This window comes from Muscardinus avellanarius, assembly GCF_963383645.1.
Source record: "Muscardinus avellanarius genome assembly, chromosome: 9".
Lineage (NCBI taxonomy): Eukaryota > Metazoa > Chordata > Mammalia > Rodentia > Gliridae > Muscardinus > Muscardinus avellanarius.
Genome location: NC_137795.1, coordinates 110,194,891 through 110,216,820, shown reverse-complemented (window position 1 = coordinate 110,216,820; position 21,930 = coordinate 110,194,891). Strand labels below are relative to the sequence as shown.

The 21,930-nt window shown below is 42.8% G+C and overlaps 1 protein-coding gene and 1 pseudogene across 9 annotated transcripts in view; one reads left to right on the top strand and one right to left on the bottom strand.

The window, feature by feature from the left end:
* The first annotated feature begins 679 nt into the window (after positions 1–679).
* Positions 680–1,139, top strand: LOC308267193 (large ribosomal subunit protein uL23-like; annotated as a pseudogene). Its single transcript has one exon. The product of its transcript is annotated as a large ribosomal subunit protein uL23-like (transcript).
* A 4,284-nt stretch (positions 1,140–5,423) lies between these two features.
* ACTR3B (actin related protein 3B) overlaps positions 5,424–21,930 on the bottom strand; it is a gene marked incomplete at both ends in the record, with an annotated part of 68,540 nt that continues 52,033 nt past the window's right edge. For 5 of the 8 annotated variants that reach the window (XM_080701570.1, XM_080701575.1, XM_080701571.1 and 2 more), the window contains 3 exons: positions 5,424–5,519; positions 6,699–6,782; positions 7,744–7,869. In XM_080701570.1, the coding sequence (XP_080557696.1) occupies positions 5,424–5,519; positions 6,699–6,782; positions 7,744–7,869 (306 nt within the window). The remainder of the gene's footprint in view (positions 5,520–6,698; positions 6,783–7,743; positions 7,870–21,930) is intronic. The other 3 variants (XM_080701572.1, XM_080701574.1, XM_080701576.1) reach the window with 3 other exon arrangements.

Below are 21,930 nucleotides of genomic sequence, written 5' to 3'. Positions count from 1 at the left end.
GCCATTAAGGGACATTTACGTTACATATAGTATGGCAATAACGTCTGTAAACTCTGATTCAGAGAGCCGCAATTATATCATGCAATAATGTTTTGATTACCTATAAAGTCTAATTTATCAGGGACATAAGACCTAATGAATAAATATGTTAAAACATGCCAATTCAGCTGAAGAAAATGATTGTGTAATCAGAACCACAAGCTCAATATACTATCCTAATTAAAACATGTCAGTAGAAAGCACCAATTAGTCATTTGTACCTTTATAGCTCACACGCTTATTTCTATAGCTGGCTTACAAGTAGTATTTACCTGTTCACTCCTGCATCTTATGCTGTATCAGAAGTGTGTGTGTGTGTGTGTGTGTGTGTGTGTGTGTGTGTGTTACTGAGGATTGACCCAGAGACATTCTACCTCTGAACTATACTCCCAGTCCTTTTAGTTTTTTTATTTTGAAACAGGGTCTTCTTAAGTTGCTGAGAGCCTCACTACACTGCTGAAGCTGTCCTGAAACCTGTCCCTCTCCTATCTCAGCCTCCTAGATACTGGGATTATAGGTGCTCACCACCACACCCAACTCAGAAGTTCCTCAGTAGCTCTCAGATACCACTGATCATGGACAAATAAAGTAGCTTGTTGTCGTTTTGCTTTACAAAAGAAATAAAGCAGCTTTTAACAAGATGGTGCCAAAGGTGAAGAAGCTTCAAAGCTCCTGCCCTTTGAAAGCTGAAGCTGAGGCAAAAGCTTTGAAGGCCAAGAAGGCAGTGTTGAGAGGTATCCACAGCCACAAAAAGGTCCACACATCACCAACCTTCTGGCAGCCCAAGACACTGCGGCTCCAGAGGCAGCCCACTACCCAGGAAGAGCGCCCCAGGAGAAACAAGATTCACCACTATGCCATCATCACGTTCCCCCAGACCACCGAGTCAGCCATGAAGAACACAGAAGGCAACACATCTGTGTTTAATGTGGATGTTAAGGCCAACAAGCACCAGATCAAACAGGCTGTGAGGAAACTCTTATGACATTGACATAGCCAAGGTCAACACCCTGATCAGGCCTGATGGAGAGAAGGCATATGTTCGACTGGCTCCTGATTATGATGCTCTGGATATTGCCAACAAAACTGGGATTATCTAAACAGAGTCCAGCAGCTAATGCTAAATATATGGTTTTTCACTATGTATAAAACAAGATAGAAAGCATAGTGCAAAATAACACTTTCGAAGTTTAAAGTTTAATAACTTCTAAATTCAAAGAAAAAATCTTATTGGTGGTTTCAATTTTAAAACTAAAAACTAACTTAACTATCTATGTATTTTATTACACTAAACTTCATAAGGTCCATTTCTAACACTCATGTAAAGGGAAGAGCATCTGGCCAGTTTCCTCTTCACAGCCCATATTTTCTGACCATTTCTTTACTCATGAGACATGCAGATTTCTACATCCCTTTTTGGCCAGTGCACCACCTGGCCTCAGATGCATTTATATTTCCCCGGGGCTCCCATGAAAAGCTCAAGGGCAGCAATCATATCCGGCCAATGTCTCCTCTCCTCCTCCAGGTAAGTTCAGTGACTAGAGAAAAACTTGGCCAAACTTCTATTCTATGTCTAAAATCTTTTCATGTACCTCAGAGAAGTAAAAATGTGTGTGGGTTCAATCCCCAGCAACACACACACACACACACACACACACACACACAAGCTAATATTTTAAAAATCAAAAAACCTTTCTTAATAATGCCAAGACCAAGCTATAGTTTGTTCTTTTAAAAAAGATTTACTTCTATCTAACCAAATGAAATTGATGTAATTGCCAATTAGAGCCCCACACAATTATTTTGCCAATCAATTTATATTTCTACTTAACAAGCCTGACAGTTACTTTTATAAGAAACATTATAAAATATTCTTTAATTAAGTAAAGAATTATTCAACAGATAAATATTCTTCATGGGACTCTCTTGTGGTTTTAAATAAGCTGTGCACTTGATTAACCTCACGAGCCTGTTCGGCACAATCGTAATTTTCACAAATGAGATAGAATGGAAGGATCATAAAGAATGAATTAATCACGAGCGATCTGCACTTCAGCCACACAAGAGCCCGTTACTCATATTAGCAATGTCATAGAATGAACTGTCACTACCATAAGACATACTTGTGTCTTCAAGACATTTACAGCCACTTTTTTTGCAGCTCCTCCTGCTGAGGTTACAGTGCTGTGGCCACACCCAGGCCTGACCAGAGAGGAAGGAGGGCCGCACACAAGAGAGTGCTCCAGCACCACAGGCTCAATCATCCACTCTCCAGGTACGCAGGACACCTGCTGGACTCGAAATTCCAGTTAGGTTTTATGAACCATTAAAAAAAAGTGTGTGTGTGTGTGTGTGTGTGTGTGTGTGTGTGTGTGTTACTAGTGATAGAACCCAGGGGTTTTCCACTCGGCTACACTCCCAGACTTATTTTATATTTTATTTAGAAACAGGGTCTCACTAAGCTGCCAAGAGCCTCACTAAGTAAGTAGCTGAGGCTGGCTTCAAACCTGGGCGATCCTCCTGTTTCAGCCTTCCAAATTACAAGCATGCACTACCACGCCCGGCTTAAAAATCTTAAACTAGGTGTGGTGGCACAGGCCTTAATCCCAGTACTTAGGAAACTGAGCCAGGAGATTCACAGGTGCCAGGACAATCTTCTCTGCAACTTAGTGAGACTCTCAGAAACCTAGTGAGACCCTGTTTCAAAACAAAAAAATAAAAAGGGCTGGAGGTGTAGCTTTAAGGTAGAGTGCCCCTGTGTTCAATCCCAAGTATCAAAAAACTAAAGAATAAAAACCATCTAATTATTACTTATTATCCTTACCTTATAGTAATATCCCAACACTCAAAACCCAGCTTTTCTGAGATTATCCCCACACAATGAGCACTTACCAGTATCAAGCACATACAGCCTGAAGTCATCGACGGCGTCTACCTAGGAGGAAGACAACTCAGTGAACACTCACTGGACACCTACTGTGTGCGAGGCACTGTGAAGGTGCTGGGGCACCAAGACCAGCAACCCATGGTCCCTTTGTTCTAGGGACAAAGTCTGGTAAGGGGCACAAGGTGTAACTGGTGTCTGGGTGAAAAGGGGGGGTCTACTCCAAGGCCCCCATGGACGTCTGAAAACACAGACAGCGCTACACGTGTATGTCATGCTTTTTCCTCTTCACACATCCCTGCAGCTGCGGGGTGGATGTGTCTTCTCCCCGCGCATCTTCTGAGTTGGAGGCTCGGTCCCCAGGAAGCTGGTATTGGGAGGTGGTGTAAAATCATTGAGAGGGGCCTCCTAGCAGGCCTTGGTCGCTGAGGGCCCCACCTTCAAAGGGTTAACTTCATTCTGGAGAGGGTTATAATGAAAGCCGGAGCCCGACCCACCCGCCTCTCTATCCGCATGGTCCCTAGGCGATGGCCATCCCCCATGACGTGAACAGTCCAGGGGCCCTCCTGGCTCTCTGGCTTCTCTAGCCAGATGTGGGCACTTGCTCCTGCCCCTCCCCTCACCACGGCCATGCCAGCAGCTGAGAGCCAGCAGAAGTTAACTGATGCAGATCCACATCCCCAGCCTCATCTGCGAGCTAAATAGACCCATTTTCTTCATAAGTAACCTATCTAAGGTATTTCAGTACAGTGAGAAAAAGCTGACTAACACATCTACAATAAAGTTTAATTTATAATTTAGAACAGTAAGAGATGATCAATAATAGCAAAATAGAAGAATATAACAATATTCTGCGATAGAAGTTATGTAAATGTGTCTTGCTTATTTCTGTAATTTTCCATTTAATATTTTCAAAGTTTAGTTGGCCATGGATAACTGAAACTATAGAGTGTGAAACTGCAGATTAGGGAGGACTACTATATTTATTACTTTTACACTCATTTGTAAATTTAAATACTAAAACAATGGTTTTAAAGGCAAATCTCTTTTGTTTTTGTTGTTGTTGTTGTTATTATTGTTGTTGTTGTTGTTGTTGTATGTATATGTGTAGTACAGGGTAGGGGAGTATTGGGGATTAAACCCAGGGGCATTCTACCTCTGAGTCACACCCATTCTTTGTTATTTTGAAACAGGGTCTCACTAAGTGGCTGAGGCTGTCCTTGACCCTGTGGTCCTCCTATCTCAGCCTCCCAAGCACTAGGGTTACAGGTGTGTGCCACCACACTCAGCAAAGCCAAATCTTCTGAGGACGAAACATACCTCCCAATATAAAAGGAATATCACTAAAAGAATGTCATGAGTAGCAGTTTAAAAAGTAACATAAAGATTATATGAAGAATGAGATAAACCTCAATCTTCAGCAAATGAACTTTGAAGCCAGCAATCTACTCAGCAAATGCCAGTCGTTACGGAGCACCTAGCCATGAATGTGAGCTCCAGACGAGCGCCGGGAGCATCAGCAACACCCCCTGCTCACACCACTGGCCAGAAGTGTCACACGTGGTCATCCGTCCCCTCCAGGCTGTGCAGTGGCCATTGCAGAAAAGGCGGTCCCTATTTTAAGACATTCCCTTCCACAATCATGGTGCAAATCACCAAATCCTCCACTGATGTCAAATTTCAATAGTCTCTGAAAGCAAGAGGAGGAGACCAAAAGATCATCACACTATAGCAAGAAAGTATTTACAAAGATTCTAACAGCTTTTATTACAATGGTGCAAGGTAGCATTTCGTCAAACTCACCAACGTCAACCACCACCTTCTGGAACAGTTCCAGAAGGCTCATACAAAAGAACTAAGACACGGTGTCCATGGTAACCAAAACAATACTGTTTTGCTCAGACTTCCAATAAAGTGTACTCATTTTCTAGCAAACATGTGGCAAAAAAGTTTGCTCTGCTTTATTTTGCCTATAAACACATTAGAACATGCCTCACAATTAAAACTGTATTACAGCACTCCGTGACATCAAAATCTACTCGTGCTTAGTATCAGCCATTGTACCAAATACCATAAAATACAAAAGGATAGGAAATATAAACATCGATTTGTATTTCAAGTTTATAACATTTTATTTACAAAAATAAGCTGGGAGGATTAGGGTTTACACCCCACGTTCTTTCCTAGGAGAACTATTGTGCGCCATTTTTTCTCTAATAATTTTAAAGTTGCATTTGAATTCCTTCAGAGATGTATTTGTCAACTAGAAGCTCAGATGGAGAAGAAGAGAAAAAGTGAGGGGATAAGGGGATGGGCATAAAACAGTCGGCACATAAATAAATGGCTTTTACGGAAAAGACTGCACAGCGCCTCATGCGCGAGGCCACGCGCCGGCCCCACGTCAACACCAACACCGCGGGTACAGGGACACAGTCTCCCCTGGTTCTGAAGGACACTTTCCCCAACATGACACTGTCCAACGATGACCCCAAGGCAGACACTATGACATGACTCCAAAGACGGGGTTGTGGCGGCAGATGCTGGGGCCATACTCTTCGTAGTCCTTCTTGGTGTGACAGACCTGAAAGAACTCGGGCTGCGTGAGGTGAGAGAGGACCAACGTGAGAGAGGAGAACTCCACAGCCACCCCTGAGCCACGAGGAGCCCGCCATACCCAGCACCTCCCTTCCCCAGACCACTTCTGGAAGGCTCCACCTCTTCTACGTGCCCAACTCCTGAACAGGGGCTACTTCATTTTTCAAATATCTGCTCATGGCAGGCTGGGGTGTGGCGCTGTGGTAGGGCACAGCTTGCAGGCATCAAGTCCTGGGCTTAAGCCCCAGTGTGCCCCCCAAAATCACCCAGAGGTCCAGCACCACACAAAAGTTCTTTTCAGCCTTCATTTATCGAGGACCAAATACGTGCTTGGCCCTAAATTAACATGTAACAGCTATTAACAAATTTCAAGGAGCCGTAATTACTTGGAAACAATCATTGGGATTAATGATTAATGAAAGATTTTCGTAGATTTTTTTAATTTTATTTATCCATGTTATCTGTAACACATAATTAGCAAGGATATGTGGGAATCAGCCATGCACTTTCAATGATCATTATTTTGTATCTGACAGAATTGTGTATCTGATTTTGTTTTGTTTGTGAAACTGGGGACGGAACATTCTACCCCCAATTCCCAGGGGCATTCTACCTCCAAGCTTCACCCCAGACCTATGTTTTCTTCTTCATTTTGAAACAGGCTCTCTCTAAGTTTCAGAGGACCTACGTAGCTGAGGCTCTCAACAAACTGTGATCCTCCTAACTCAGCCTCCCAAGTACTGGGATTACCAGTGTTCGCTACCATGCCCAGTTTGTGTGCCTGGCCTGTTAGAGCCACACGAGTTTACTGAACCTTCACAGATAACATGGTTTTTTTGGCTTTTGGGTTTTGTTTTGTTTTGTTTTGGTTTTGGTTTTTTGGGTTTTTTTACGGGTCTGAGGATGGAACCCAGGGGCATTCTACCTCCGGCTACACCCGCTGCCCTATTTTTTTATTCTTTATTTTGAAACAGGGTCTCACTGAGTTGTGGAGGGCCTCACTAAGTAGCCGAGGCTGTCCTTAAACTGACATCCACCAGTCTCAGCCTCCCGAATGCTGGGATTACAAGCATGAGCACCACGCCTGGCTGGCTTTTTTTCTCCTTAATGTGTTTTATTACATTATCTAAACTCAACAAAGAATGCATAATAACACAGAAAAATCCAGAAGGAAACTTACAGTGGACGCCAGCATGGAGCCTCCAAACCACACGGCGTAGCGCTGCATGTGGTGCGTGATCACCTGGACCTCCACGGGCTTAGGCTGGAAAGCAAGTTCCTTCACGTTTAGTCCAAGCAAACACACAGATTCTTATTCTACCCGTCACCAGCTGGCGGGGCCGTGGCCGCCTTCCACCCGGAGCGCGTAAGGCCAGCCCTCCTGCGCCCAGAGTCCTGACCCCAGGTGTGTCGGGGACAAAGCAGGCAGCAGAGTCGTGCTCGCAACACTAACGTCTGCAAAGGGAAAATCCAGGAACCATGCTAGCTGGGTTTCTGACCAAGCAAATCACATGGCTTAGCACTGTAGAGGTAATCCCAAATAAGAAAAGCTAAACACAAGGAGAAACCACCCTTCCCAGCAGCGGGCTCCTTCCTCCCCTGCCCCCACTTCCCCACCACGGCTCGCCAAGTTATGACGTCGGAGGCGCACACCGCAACTCTCTGCTAACCGCAGTTCCTTTAGCACAATGAGCGTTTCCAAAGGACACTAAAGAGCCTCTCCATGTACGGATGCCATGCCCTGGGATCCGGTCAGGGCGCCACGTGGCTGGCCTCTTGCAGATTAAAACACTGTTGGCCACGTGGGCTGTGGGAGCAGAGGCTGCAGCCACATCGGCAGTTGCTTCAGAGTGTGTGTGTGTGTGTGTGTGTGTGTGTGTGTGTACTGGAGGTTGAACTCAGGAACATTCTACCTCTGAGCTACACCCCAGCCACATCTTATTTACTTTTTATTTTGAAACAGGGTCTCATTAAGTTGTAAAGGGCCTCGTTAAGTTGCTGAGGCTGGTCTTGAGCCTGAGATCCTCCTGTCTCAGCCTCCCAAATATTGGGATTACAGGTGTGCACCACCACATCTGGCTTGCCTCAGTCTTCCCTCTATGCCTGGACGGAGTTCAGAGAAGCCTCTGCGGTGACTTCCCGACAGGGTTTGAGAGTGACCCGGGCTGGGTCTTGCTCTGCGTTAAGAGCGAGCCGCGTCAACCCGAGAACTCGTGGTGTCCTACCCTTATCCTGCCCCCGCTGAGCTCCTCGCTAAGTTTTAGTCTGGCATCCACCACTCTCTTCAAATCTCTCTGCAGTCGACGTCCAAAATCCCTGAACATCGTCGAGCCTCCTGAAAGCACGACATTCTGAAAAACACAAAGCAGAGGGCGGCCAGGGTGAAATCGCCGCCCACAACGCAGCTCCCGAGTCCAGCCGCGCTCTCGTGACGAGCACCCTGGCCACAACGCAGGGACGGGAACTGAAGCAAAAGCAATGCTATCCCGCGTGCAGGCTCCACTGCGCAGCACAGCAAGGGGTCACCTCCCGGCACCCTCCTCGGTGGGCACCAGGTGAAAACACGAGCGACCGCGTTCCCTCACGCTCCCTCCGCACCAGGCAGACCCTTCACGAGGGTCCGAAGCCCAAACTGCCCGAGGAGCAGACTGCACAACACTGCAACACCGCCCCTCCAGCTGTTCTGCCCTGATACTCTGTGGGGAAAAGGCCTTCCCATTCATACTTGGCCCTTCTCGGGGATGGCGTGGAGGAAGGCACGCCCTAATCACCTGAACACACGTCTCCACCTTCCCCAGCAAGCCACAACTCTGCTAAGCGCAGCCGCAGATGAGGGTCAGGGGCCCTCAGACTTTGATGAAAAAAAAGCTGTGGCTCTCGGTCTACCGAGTATAATTTAGGATAATAAAAGTGAAATCAGCTATATCCTGACTTAACTTTCTTACAAAAAGCCATCTAAGAAAACCATAAGGAAAATAAAACCTCCTTCGAGGAGGGAAGGAGCCTCCTGCTTGCCCGTAGCCCCTCGCCCCTCATGGTGCGCGCCTGCCTGGTCTTGCTGAGCGCAGGCAGGAGCCCCTCTCAGCTGGGTTCCAGGAAGGCCAGCATCACAGGAAACAGGGACGCCTTCTGTGTCCAGAGGCCAGGTCAAGTTACAGGGTTTGGAGTGGGCTGGTCTGCTTCCTTCCACTGGCCTCAGGAAAGAACCAGCAAACTGGGCAGGAGGGCTCAGCGTCTCTCAGCTGACTCCTACAACGCCCACCAGGACTCAGGGAAGCCTCCAGGGACCTGCTCTTTCTCCTGGGGTCCACTCCAGTTCCACCCTGTGTCTGCAGAGGGAAACTGCACCCCTCACGCCTTCCAGCGGCTTCTGGATAACCCGTGACCGGCCTAGCTGCTCCAGTCGCTGGGCTGAAGAGGCCACAGAGGCTAACACCTGGCATGCTGGGGCAGGGATGGAAAACACCACCAAGCAGCCACTGCGGCTCCCACAGCTGCACCGACAGTTTTGTGCTTGTTTTGTTTTGTTTTGTTTTGACCACCTTCGAGAAGCCCAAGTCTCATGTATTTTGAGGGGGCCTGGGCCTGAAGTGAGGGAGGCTCTGAGCTGTCTGCAGTGCTGAAAGGTCCTCTGAAGGCCAGCTGCTGAGTCCTTGATACCACACCCTGCTCTCCACTCCACAGAAGCAACACTGCTCAGGGAGCCCTTGCACACCCTCCCCACAGCCCGTCTAGTAACACACAGCAGGAACTAGCTGCCAAAGGCTCCCTGGCACCGGAAGTGGACAGCTCATCTCCCTGGAGGCCACGATGCTGCAAGCACGCCAGGTCCTTGAAGCCGGGGGGCTGGGAGCAAGAGACCACACTGCTGCCAACCTTTTCTGACACTCTCCCTCAAGGAGACCACGCGCCACTGAGCACCTGCCTCCTTCCTGACAAACAGTCCTCTGTCACTGCGTGGAGAAAACCCTCAGCAATAGCAGGCGGTCACCCAGCTCCTGCCAGAGCCCAGGGACCATCAACCAGAGCCACGTTATGGAAACACCAGCTCAGGTGGGCCCTCGGCCCACACTCACAAGAGACACCACCAAAGTCAAGAGTAAGCGAGAGCGAGTCCCTGACAGCTTTAAATAATGAAAAACAAGGGCATCTTCCATCTCTCCGTAACTCACAATCCTAGCCTGGCAACACCTCTGGATACACAGTTTGATTTTTACACTGTTAATTTTTTCAAGGTCACACGTTCCTTTAATCTTTTTACTCTATTTATTCCATGCATGTACCTATGCTTGTAGTTATTTTATTTTGTCCCACTGGGGGTGCAACGCAGGGCCTCCTGCATGCCATGCAAGCACTCCACTATTGCACCATAGCCCTGGTCCACAGCCTCTTAGGAATCTCTGGCTGCAGGAGGCCCAGGCCCTCCTTAGCCTGCGTGAACTGCAGTGCCTGGTCAGCGGCTACTCCCGGTGTCACAGCCTCTAAACGAACAGAAAGGGCTGGCTGGATGGAGTACGGTGCTGTGTGTGACCAAAGTGCCTGACAAGAACAACTTAGAGATGTTTATTTTGGGTCATGCTTGAGGGTCTACGGTTAGTGCTTAGGGTCTAAGGCACCATGATGGCAGGATGTGGCAGAGAAGGCGTGCTCAGCACAAAGCTGCCAGAGAGCCGAGAGTGAGAGTGCACCTAACAGAATGACACCTGGGTTTCAGAGGCAGAGAACTTACATCATCTTAATACACTTTTTAAATGATAATTGAGGTGTGGTGGTACATGCCTATAATCCAAGAGACTGGGGAAACTGAGTCAGGAGGAGTGCAGGTTCAAGGCCAGCCTGGGCAACTTAGCCAGAACCTGTTTCAAAATAAAAAAATAAAAAGAATTGGAATGTAGCTCAGTGGGTGAACATCCCTGAGTTCAATCCCCAGCAATATCCTTAGTTAATTAATATAAATTACACTCAGGATGGCCATTTATTTTACAAATACATTTTATTCACAGGATGGGTCTCAGCAGTAGACTGCATGCCTAGTGTGTGTAGACCTTGGTCTCAGCCCTCAATACCAAAAGAAATTACCAACACTTTGTTTTTGTTTTTGTTTTAACCAGGGATTGAACCTAGGGGCATTCTACCTCCAAGCTACACTCTTAGACCTATTTTTTATTTTGAAACAAAGTCTTGCTCAATTGCTGAGGCCAGCCTGGAACTGTGATCCTCCCAAGTACTGGGATTACAGGCATGTGCCACCACACCCAGCTCCACTCATGTTTTTGTCTTTCTTTTTTGTGTGTGTGGTAGTGGGGTTTGAACCCAAAGGCATTCTACCTCCAAACTATACCCCCCAGCCCTATTTTTTATTCTTTATTTCAAAACACGGTCCCACTAAGTTGCAGAGAGCCTCACTAAGTAGCTGGAGCTGGCCAAAAACCTTTGATCCTTCTGTCTCAGCCTCCCAAGTACTGAATTACAATTGTGTACCACCATACCTGGCTCCTATTCATCTTTTTAAGAAATCACTGTTAACTGCTACTTTAGTACATTTAAATCCTATTCTTATAGAAAAAATATAAAACCAATAGATGTCAAAACAAATTTTTTATCATTTTAAAGACATTTTTATTATTAAAATAATAGGACTACCGAGAAGATGGCAACCAAGAGAAGCAACACATATCAGTCCTGCAGACACTTGGTCTCCACTGCCATGAAAACAGCATTCTGACAAAAAAAAAAAAAAAAAAGAAAGCAGCATAAATATAAAAAGAGCAGGACAAGCAAAAGGCAGCAGAAAAATAATAGCTAGAAGGCCGATCAGAGAGCAGAAAAGTCCCCTGCCAAAAGCTACAGCCACAGGTGCCATGGCAACACCATTTTGCCTCACTGCGCCCAGTTGCCAGAGAGTCACAGAAAAAAAAACCAACAACCTGAAACAAAGTAAGAGGCTACAGCTCATAGGAAATGTAAGCTGTCAAGTCTTCCTGCGCAAACACTGGCTATGACTTGCAGCAGTGGTGGCTGAGCTTACCACGCCTTCCAGAGATCCAGAGCGGTGTGCAACAACACCTTAAGTAAGCCCAACATCCCAGCAGGAGACTGCCCAGCACAGCCATAGGGACTTGCACAACCATGATAAACTCGGTTTAACCCCATTTAGACTTTGCAATTCAACCTGGCAAGGGTGGGGATGGAATCTGCTGCTGGACATAGCAGAGGTTTGGAGAGACTCAGGATCCACAAAGGTGGAAAGCGTGGAGAAATAGCTATGCTTAACACTAGATCCAACTAGTAGGATCTCTAAGATCACCGCAGACTGTCCAATCGTGGTGAATGGGGAGAAGTCAGGCCAACGCAGCCCTAGCTGTGGAGAACAGAGACTCTTACGTATGCACTGGGTCTGGCCTCAGAAGCACCTCTGCAGGTAGGGAGAGGCTCAGGCTCTCACGAGTGAAGAGTGGAGCGAGACCTACACTGAACACTAAGCCCAGCCACACTGATACTGGCCATCTGCACAGACTGAAAATCTCAGAGGACCAGGCTTGCAGCAAGAAAGGTGCTGGTAGAACTCAGCGTCTGCACAGAGAGAGGCTGCAGAGGCCAACTCTGTTGAGTATTTATATATTTATATGGTTGCATTATTTTGTTATTGTTGTTTTATTTGTTTTTGTTTGTGTGTGTACATGTGTATGCTTGTTTGTTTGCTCTCTTCCCCATCCCATCCCCTTGTACATACCCACTCTTGTCTCTCCATCCATTTTCTTTTTTTCCTTTTCCTTTCTCTTCTTTGTCTTGTATTAAATCCACTTTACATCACTATAATAAATACTCTACATTGGTTACTAGAATCCTACTACATACTCATTATCTCTAATCTCTACTATATACTATCTTACCAAACTCATACTCTCATTCTATTTGATCCTATCTGTGGCTTTACCCTATTCTTGCATTTAAGATTTCACTTTCCTCCTCACTCAACCTTCATCATTGAATACAACACAACGTGCCCTTGTATATACCAGCTAACACATAGAGACTGAAAGAAACCTATTAAAAGCAACAGATACAAACTTACCTCTGAAATCATGAGAAGAAATAATAACAAGGAAGAAATGAGCTCCCGCAACCCGACAATAACAGAATCTGACAACACAGAACTGTAGAGATTGCCAGAGGTACAAGAGAGCCTAAAGAAATAAAGGATGCACTCATTGAAGTAAAGGAATCAATACAAACTATAAACAACAGACCCAACACATGGAAAATAGAATCTCACTCTTAGAAGACAATCACTCCAAAAACTAACACATAGTATAACATTTAGAAAAAAAGAATTTAACAACATGAATTGGACACTGAAGAGATATGGGCCCATTTTAAAAAGCAAACCTAATAATAATGGGCATAGAAGAGGGAATAGAAGGTGAAACCAAAGGGGCCATCAATCTTTTCAAAAAAGTAATATCAAAAATTTCCAAACATAGTAAAAAAGGTCAATATATAGGCACAGAAAATTTATAGAGCCCCCTTTAGAAAAGATCGGAGAAAAGGTTCACCACACCACATAAAAGTCAAACTGACCAACACAGAAGCCAAGGAGAGAATCTTAAAGACAACAAAAACAAAAACTAAGTGATATTCAGAGACAAATCAATTAAAAATCACTCCAGACTTCCCAAACCAAGTCATGAAAGCCAGAAGTGCCTGGAGCAATATATTCCAAACTGTGAAAGAAAACAACTTGCAGCCAAAAATTTCCAACCCAGTAAAACTATCAAATTTGATGGGAAAATAAATATCTTCCAAGACAAACAGAAGCTGAAAGATTTTATGTCTTCCAAACTAGTAACAGAGACAATACTGAAATAGATTGACTACAAAGAAGAAATAAGTAATACACACCAGAACCAGAGAAACAAGAATTTCCATCAAACAACCAACTAAGCAAAGAAGAAAAAACATTACCTCAAAGAGAAGTTAAAACTCAAAATGTCAGGAATTAAAAATCATCTCTCGAGAGTGCCCAGAACAGCTGAGCGGAGCTGCCAGAGCAGCCGGAGCAGAGCGGCCAGAACAGCCGGAGCAGCCAGAGCTGCGTCGCGGAACGGCCGGAGCGGCCGGAGTGGCCAGACCCACGGTGTAGAGCAGCCAGAGCCGCGGTTCAGAGCGGCCGGAGCAGCCGGAGCGGCCAGAACCGTGGTGCGGAGCAGCCAGAGCCGCGGCGCAGAGCGGCCGGAGCGGCGCGGCCTACATCTCCCCTAGCAACACCAGGCTCCAGAGAGGAGGGAGACTCAAAACAGAGCTCAAATCCAGAGAGGAGGTACTCTGGCCTCGCGGCCTAGGATGCAGAAGCAGCGTCTTACTGCTGGCGGCAGCGGCGAGTTCACCGGACAGCCCTAGACCAACCCACTCAACCAGCCACCAGTCGCCTGAGAGGAGGGGTGGACAGCGAGCCGAGGTGAGCAGGTGCTGAACAGCCGGGCGGCAGTCAGCAGTTTTGTTGGTGCAGGGAACATCTAAAGCTCCCAAGGGCTGGGCGCAGCACAACTGGCAAGGACTCAGAGCAGAGATCAAAACCAGAGAAGAAATACGCCGCATCACGGCTGAGGGTGTGGCAGTGGTGCCATATTGCCAGTGGCGGCAGCAGCGAATCCACCGAGTTCACTACAGCTCCATCAGCGCACTCAACAACCGTGAGTCAAATTGCGGCCCGTAGAGGAGAAATCCCAGTACTGCACTCCCAGGGACTTGCGCAGATAGTCTCCCTGGGTCGGAGATTTTAGCAGTGCAGCCCAGTGGGGGAGTGGCAGTGGCAGAGATATCATACCATAGTCACAACTCCCCACTGGAGAACGCCCAACTTGGCACCCCCCACGGTCTAAGCAGCCTTGATTGACTCCTTGGGTCTGAGACTTTGTGATACAACACAGTAAAGGAGTAGTGGTGACTGAGATACCATAGACTAGAGATCCAGAGCATCTTAAGTGAACTTGTAGTGACTTAGGGAAGAACCCAGAGAAGGCACAAACTTCCAAAATCATGGGAAAGAGAAATAACAATGGAGCAGTGAATGCCAACAACACCACAACATCAGAATCTGATAACACAGAAACCCAAAGATCTCTAGAAGATCAAATTAGGAAAATAACTTTAGAAATAATAGAGGACTTTCGAAAAGAATTTAGAGAGAGTCAAAAAGAGATAAAGGATGCAATTAATGAAGTAAAGGCCTCAATTCAAAGCATAAACAACAGATTAGACCACATGGAGAATAGAATCTCGCTTCTTGAAGATGATCATTCTAAAAATGAACGCATAGTTTCTAATTTAGAAAAAAAAACCCGACAGCAGGAATCTGACATTGAAGAAATATGGGCCCATTTCAAGAGAGCTAACCTAAGAATAATTGGAATAGAGGAGGGAAAAGAAGGTGAAACCAAAGGGATCAACAATCTCTTCAGGGAAGTAATAGCAGAAAATTTTCCAAACATAGAGCAAGAGGTCGATACACAGGTCCAGGAAACTTATAGAACTCCCTTTAGACAGGATCAGAGAAGAGGATCCCCACGCCACATAATTGTCAAAATGACTAATGTGGAAGCCAAGGAGAGAATCTTAAAGGCAACAAAAACAAAAGGCCATGTGACATATAGAGGCAAACCAATTAGAATCACTCCAGACTTCCCAAACCAAGTTATGAAAGCCAGAAGGGCTTGGAGTAACATATTCCAAACTCTGAAAGAAAACAACTTCCAGCCAAAAATTTCCTACCCAGCAAAACTATCCATCAAATTAGATGGGGAAATAAGAAGCTTCCATGACAAACAGCAACTGAAGGAATTTATGTCTTCAAAACCAGCGCTAGAGAAAATACTCAAGGAGATTAACTGCAAAGAGGAAATGGGTAATTCACGCCAGAACCAAAGAAACAAGAATTCCCATCCAGCAGACAACTAAGCAAAGAAGAATAAACAGTATCTCAAACAGAAATAAGATCTTAACATGTTGGGAATTAAAAATTATCTCTCTATAATCACACTGAATGTAAACGGCCTCAACTCCCCAATAAAAAGACATAAAGTGGCAAAATGGATTAAAAGCCAGAATCCATCCATCTGCTGCTTACAAGAAACACACCTCACAAGTAAAGATAGGAACAAACTCAAGGTAAAGGGCTGGAGCAAGGTAATCCATGCTAATGGTACTCGAAGACAAGCAGGAGTAGCAACTATGATATCAGACAAGTTAGACTTCAAACCCAAACTTATTAGAAGAGACAAAGAAGGTCACATTTTACTGGTAAAAGGAATAGTCCAGCAAGAGGAAATAACAATAATCAACATCTATGCCCCAAACATAGGGGCAGCTACTTTCATAAATCAAACTCTTTGTGACATGAAGCCACACATAAATCCCAACACAATAATACTGGGAGACTTCAACACACCACTCACAATACTAGACCGATCTTCCAGACAAAGGGTCAGTAAAGATGTCTCAGAACTAAAGAACACCATTAACCAAATGGACCTCTTGGACACATATAGAATATTTCACCCAACTACAGCAGAGTTTACATTTTTCTCAGCTGCTCATGGAACCTTCTCTAAAATAGATCACATCCTGGGACACAAAATGAGCACTAGCAAATTTAAAAAATGTTACATACTTCCCTGTGTCATTTCAGACCATAATGGAATGAAACTAGAAATCAACTATAAGAAGACCCAGAGAAACAACATAAACATGTGGAGACTGAACACCACACTTCTGAATGAAGAATGGGTCATAGAAGATGTAAGAGGTGAAATCAAGAAATTTCTAGAAACAAATGAAAATAAAGAAACAACATATCAAAACCTCTGGGACACTTTGAAGGCAGTATTAAGAGGAAAATTTATAGCACTGAGTGCTCACATAAGAAAAACAGAAAATCTTCAAATAAATAGCCTTATGACACACCTCAAAGCCCTTGAAAAGCAGGAACAATTGAACCCCAAAGCCAGCAGAAGACGGGAAATTATTAAAATTAGAGCAGAAATTAATGAAATAGAGAATAAAAAAACAATACAGAGAATCAACAAAACCAAAAGCTGGTTTCTTGAAAAAATTAACAAGATTGATAAACCACTAGCCAACCTAACTAAAAAAAAGAGAGAATCAACCCAAATTATGAAGATAAGGGATGAAAAAGGAGACATTACTACTGACAGCGTAGAAATCCAGAGGATTATCAGAAACTACTTTGAAAAACTATACTCCAACAAAATGGAAAATCTGGAGGAAATCGACAACTTCCTAGATAAATACAACCTTCCTAAACTGAGTCAAGAAGATATAGAACACTTAAACCAACCAATAACAATCAAAGAGATGGAAATAGCAATAAAGAGCTTACCATCAAAGAAAAGCCCAGGACCAGATGGTTTCCCAAGTGAATTCTATAAAACCTTTATAGGAGAACTAATCCCAATACTACTCAAACTATTTCGGGAAATAGAAAAAACCGGGACTCTCCCAAATACATTCTATGAAGCCAACATCACACTAATACCCAAACCGAATAAAGACAGTTCAAGGAAGGAAAACTACAGGCCTATATCTCTGATGAACTTGGATGCAAAACTATTAAACAAAATACTAGCAACACGCATTCAAAACCACATCAAGAAAATCATTCACCATGACCAGGTAGGGTTCATCCCAGGGATGCAAGGCTGGTTCAATATACGAAAAACAATCCATGTAATTCATCATATAAACAGAATCAAAGACAAAAACCACATGATCATCTCAATAGATGCTGAAAAAGCATTTGATAAAATTCAACATCCATTTATGATAAAAACACTGCAGAGAATTGGAATAGAAGGAACATATCTCAACATTATTAAGGCAATCTACAATAAGCCCACTGCCAACATCATATTAAATGGGGAAAAACTTCAAGAATTTCCCCTAAAAACTGGAACGAGACAAGGATGTCCACTATCACCACTTCTCTTCAATATAGTACTAGAGACTCTAGCCAGAGCAATAAGGCAAGAAAAGGAAATCAAAGGAGTACAAATAGGAAAAGAAGAACTTAAGCTTTCACTATTTGCAGATGACATGATACTATATTTAGAAAACCCAACAAACTCAACCAAAAGGCTTATAGAACTGATCAACAAATTCAGCAAGGTATCTGGATACAAAATCAATCTTAAAAAGTCAGAAGCTTTCCTGTACACCAACCATAAATCCAATGAAAAAGAAATTCAGAAAACACTTCCACTCAGGATCTCCCACAAAAAAATAAAATACCTAGGAATAAACCTGACCAAGGAAGTAAAAGATCTCTACAAAGAAAATTATAAAACACTGAAAAAAGAAATCGAAGAAGATCTTAGAAGATGGAAAGACCTTCCATGTTCATGGATTGGCAGAATTAATATCATTAAAATGGCCATCCTCCCAAAAGTGATCTACAGATTTAATGCAATGCCCATTAAACTACCAAGATCATTCCTCACAGACATAGAAAAATCAGTCCTTAAATTTATCTGGAATAACAAAAAGCCCAGAATAGCCAAGGTAGTTCTCAGCAACAAAAACCACGCAGGAGGAATCACAATACCTGACTTTAAACTATACTACAAAGCCATTGTAATAAAAACAGCATGGTACTGGCAAAAGAACAGATATATAGACCAATGGAGCAGAATAGAAGACCCAGAAACAAGTCCACACACTTTCAGCCAATTGATTTTTGACAAAGGGGCCAAAAACATACACTGGAAAAAAGATAGCCTCTTCAACAAATGGTGTTGGCAAAACTGGTTAACCATATGCAGAAAATTGGATGTTAATCCCACTTTTTCACCCTGTACAAAAGTCAACTCACGATGGATCAAAGACTTGGAAATTAAACCAGAGACCTTGAAGCTCCTTGAAGAGGGCATAGGTCCAACACTACAACACATAGGCACAGACAAACATTTCCTCAACAAGACCCCAAAGGCACAACAAATTAAAAGGAGAATCAATACATGGGATTGCATGAAACTGAAGAGCTTCTGTTCAGCAAAGGAAACTATCAAGAACCTCAATCGAGAGCCAACAGAATGGGAGAAGATTTTTGCCACCTACACCACTGATAGAGGACTAATATCTAGAATATACAGAGAACTCAAGAAACTCAACACTAAGAAAACAAAGCATCCAATAACAAAATGGGCAAATGAACTAAATAGACACTTCACAAAAGAAGAAATTCAAATGGCCAATAAATGCATGAAAAAATGCTCAACATCACTGGCAATCAGAGAGATGCAAATCAAAACCACCCTGAGATATCACCTAACTCCAACTAGAATGGCCATCATTCAAAACACAAACAACAACAGATGCTGGCGAGGATGTGGAGAAGTGGGAACTCTAAGACATTGTTGGTGGGATTGCAAATTAGTGCAACCACTTTGGAAAACAGTATGGAGAATCCTCAGAAGAATGGGAACAAATCTTCCATTTGATCCAGCAATACCACTGTTGGGTATCTACCCAAAAGAAAAGAAACCAAACTACCAAACTAATGCATGTGTATCTATGTTCATAGCTGCACAATTCACCATAGCCAAACTATGGAACCAGCCAAGATGTCCATCAACAGATGAATGGATTACAAAACTGTGGGATATGTACACAATGGAATTTTACTCAGCCATCAAAAAAAACTCAATTACATCATTTTCAGGGAAATGGATGGAACTGGAGGACATTATGCTAAGTGAGATTAGTCAGGCACAAAAAATAAGAAATCAGATGCTTTCCCTAATATGTGAGAGTTAGGGAGAAATGGGTCATAGGAGGAACTCTTGGAAGAGGATCAGTAACTTTTAACTCTGTTTACATTGTCTTTGGATATACAATATTTTTTTTTTTATTTTTTAGGGAGTTTATTTACTCTTTTGTTGCCTGTGCCATTGAAATCATATCCAAGAAATCACTTCCAATTTCAATGTTGTGAGGTTTTATGACCCAGATTTTCTTCTAAAAGCTTATAGTATTAAGATTTATATTTAGGTCTTTTATCTATTTTGAGTTAATATTTGTATATGTGTTAGGTAAGGGTCCAATTTTATTCTTTTTCATTTATTATTATTTTTCAACAATATTTAGTTAAAAGACTAGTATTTCCTCCACCAAAAGTTCATGGAAACCTTGTCAAAAATAACTTGACAATGTATGGAAGAATTTATCTCTAGGCTTTTATTTAGCTCCAATGGTTTATATATCTGCCTTTAGAACAGTACTACACTGTTTCAATTATTGTAGCTTTATATGGTTTGAAATCAGAAAACATACATCTTCTAGCTTTGTTCTCCTTTGAGACTGTTTTGGGTATCTAGAGTCCATATTCCATATCAGGATAGATTTTTTCTGAAAAATAAATAAATAAATGTATGATAGTTTCACCTAAAAAAAAAAAAAAAAAGAAAAAATATTCTCTGGTAAGAAAGAAAGCAAAAAGAAATATTGAAATGTTATCTTTAAGTCATCAAAAGTTTGGTACCAGACAAATGAAACTGTTATGTGAGATTATCAATGTTAATATTGTATAAATTGTTATAATACTAGATGTCAACCAGTAAGCCAAGCGTGGGAAGGAGGGATGGGGAGGGAATGGGGTGGGGATCGTGGTAGGGGCTAACTGGACGAGATGTGCATGTATGTCTACAAAAGTATTTTCTTTATACCACTATGATGTATGAATACATTGCACCAATAAAAAATAAATTAAAAAAAAAAAATAAAAAAAAAAAAAGAAAAGCAAAAAAAAAAAAAAAAGATTATATGATTATAGTGAACCAATAAAAATAAATTGTAAGGTAAAAAAAAAAAAAAAAAAAAAAAAAAAAAAAAAAAAAAAATCATCTCTCAATAACCACACTGAACATAAATGGCCTCAACTCACCAATAAAAAGACATAAGGTGGCAAAATGGATTAAAAAGCAGAATCCAACTATCTGCTGCCTGCAAAAAACACACCTTACAAGTAAAAATAGTAATAAACTAAAGGTAAAGGGCTGGAGCAAGGTAATCCATGCCAACAGAACTTAAAGACAAGCAGGAGTAGCAACTATGATATCAGACAAGGTAGACTTCAAGCCCAAGCTTATCATAAGAGATAAAGCAAGTCATTTTAATAGTCAAAGGAACAATCCAGCAAGAGGAATAACAATAGTCAACATTTATGCCCCAAACATAGGTGCAACTACTTTCATAAAACAAAATTTTATGACAGTAAGTCACACATCAGTCTCAATACTATAATACTGGGAGACTTCAAATAGATCTAGAAGATCTAAACTGATCTTCTAGATAAAAGGTCAGTAAAGATATCTCAGACCTAAAGAACACCATCAACCAAACGGACCTATTAGACACATATAGAATATTCCACCAAACTACAGCAGAGTTCACATTTTTCTCGACTGCTCACAGAACATTCTCCAAAACAAATCCAAAACATTCTCCTGGGCCACAAAGTAAGCACTAGCAAATTTTTAAAAATATGACATACTTCCCTGTGTCTTTTCGACCATAATGGAATGAACCTAGAAATCAACTATAAGAAGACCCAGAGAAACCAAACAAACATGTGGAGACTGAACACCACATTGTTGAACAAAGAATGGGTCATAGAACATGTGAGGGTAAAATCAAGAAATTCCTAGAAACAAATGAAAATAGAGATACAACATATCAAACCTCTGGAACACTTTGAAGGCAGTATTAAGCAGAAAAGTCATAGCACTGAGTACCCACATAAGAAGACTTCTACAAAGAAAATTATAAAACATTAAAAAAAGAAATCAAAGAAGATCTTAGAAGTTAAAAAGATCTCCCATGTTCTTGGATAAGCAGAATAAATATCATCAAATGGCTATACTTCCAAAAGTGATCTACCTATTCAATGCAATACCCATTAGATTACCAAGATCATTCCTCACAGACATAGAAAACTCAGTCTTTATATTCATGTGGAACAAAAAAAAAAATCCAGAATAGTCAAAGTAGTTCTCAGCAACAAAATCCATGCAGGAAGAATCACAATACCTGACTTTAAACTACACTACATAGCCAGGTGTGGTGGCACACGCTTGTAATCCCCGCACTTGGGAGGTGAAGACAGGAGGATCGCGCAGGTTAGAAGCCAGCCACGCTGGCTTAAGAGACCTTGTTTCCAAATAAAAAAGTATAAAATTATAGGTCTGGGAGTGTAACCCAGAGGTAGAAGGGTTTCCAGGAACCCCAGTACCACCAAAAAAAAAAAAAAACTACACTACAAAGCCCTAGTAATAAAAACAGCATGGTACTGGCACAAGAACAGATACATACACCAATGGAGCAGAATAGAAGACTCAGAA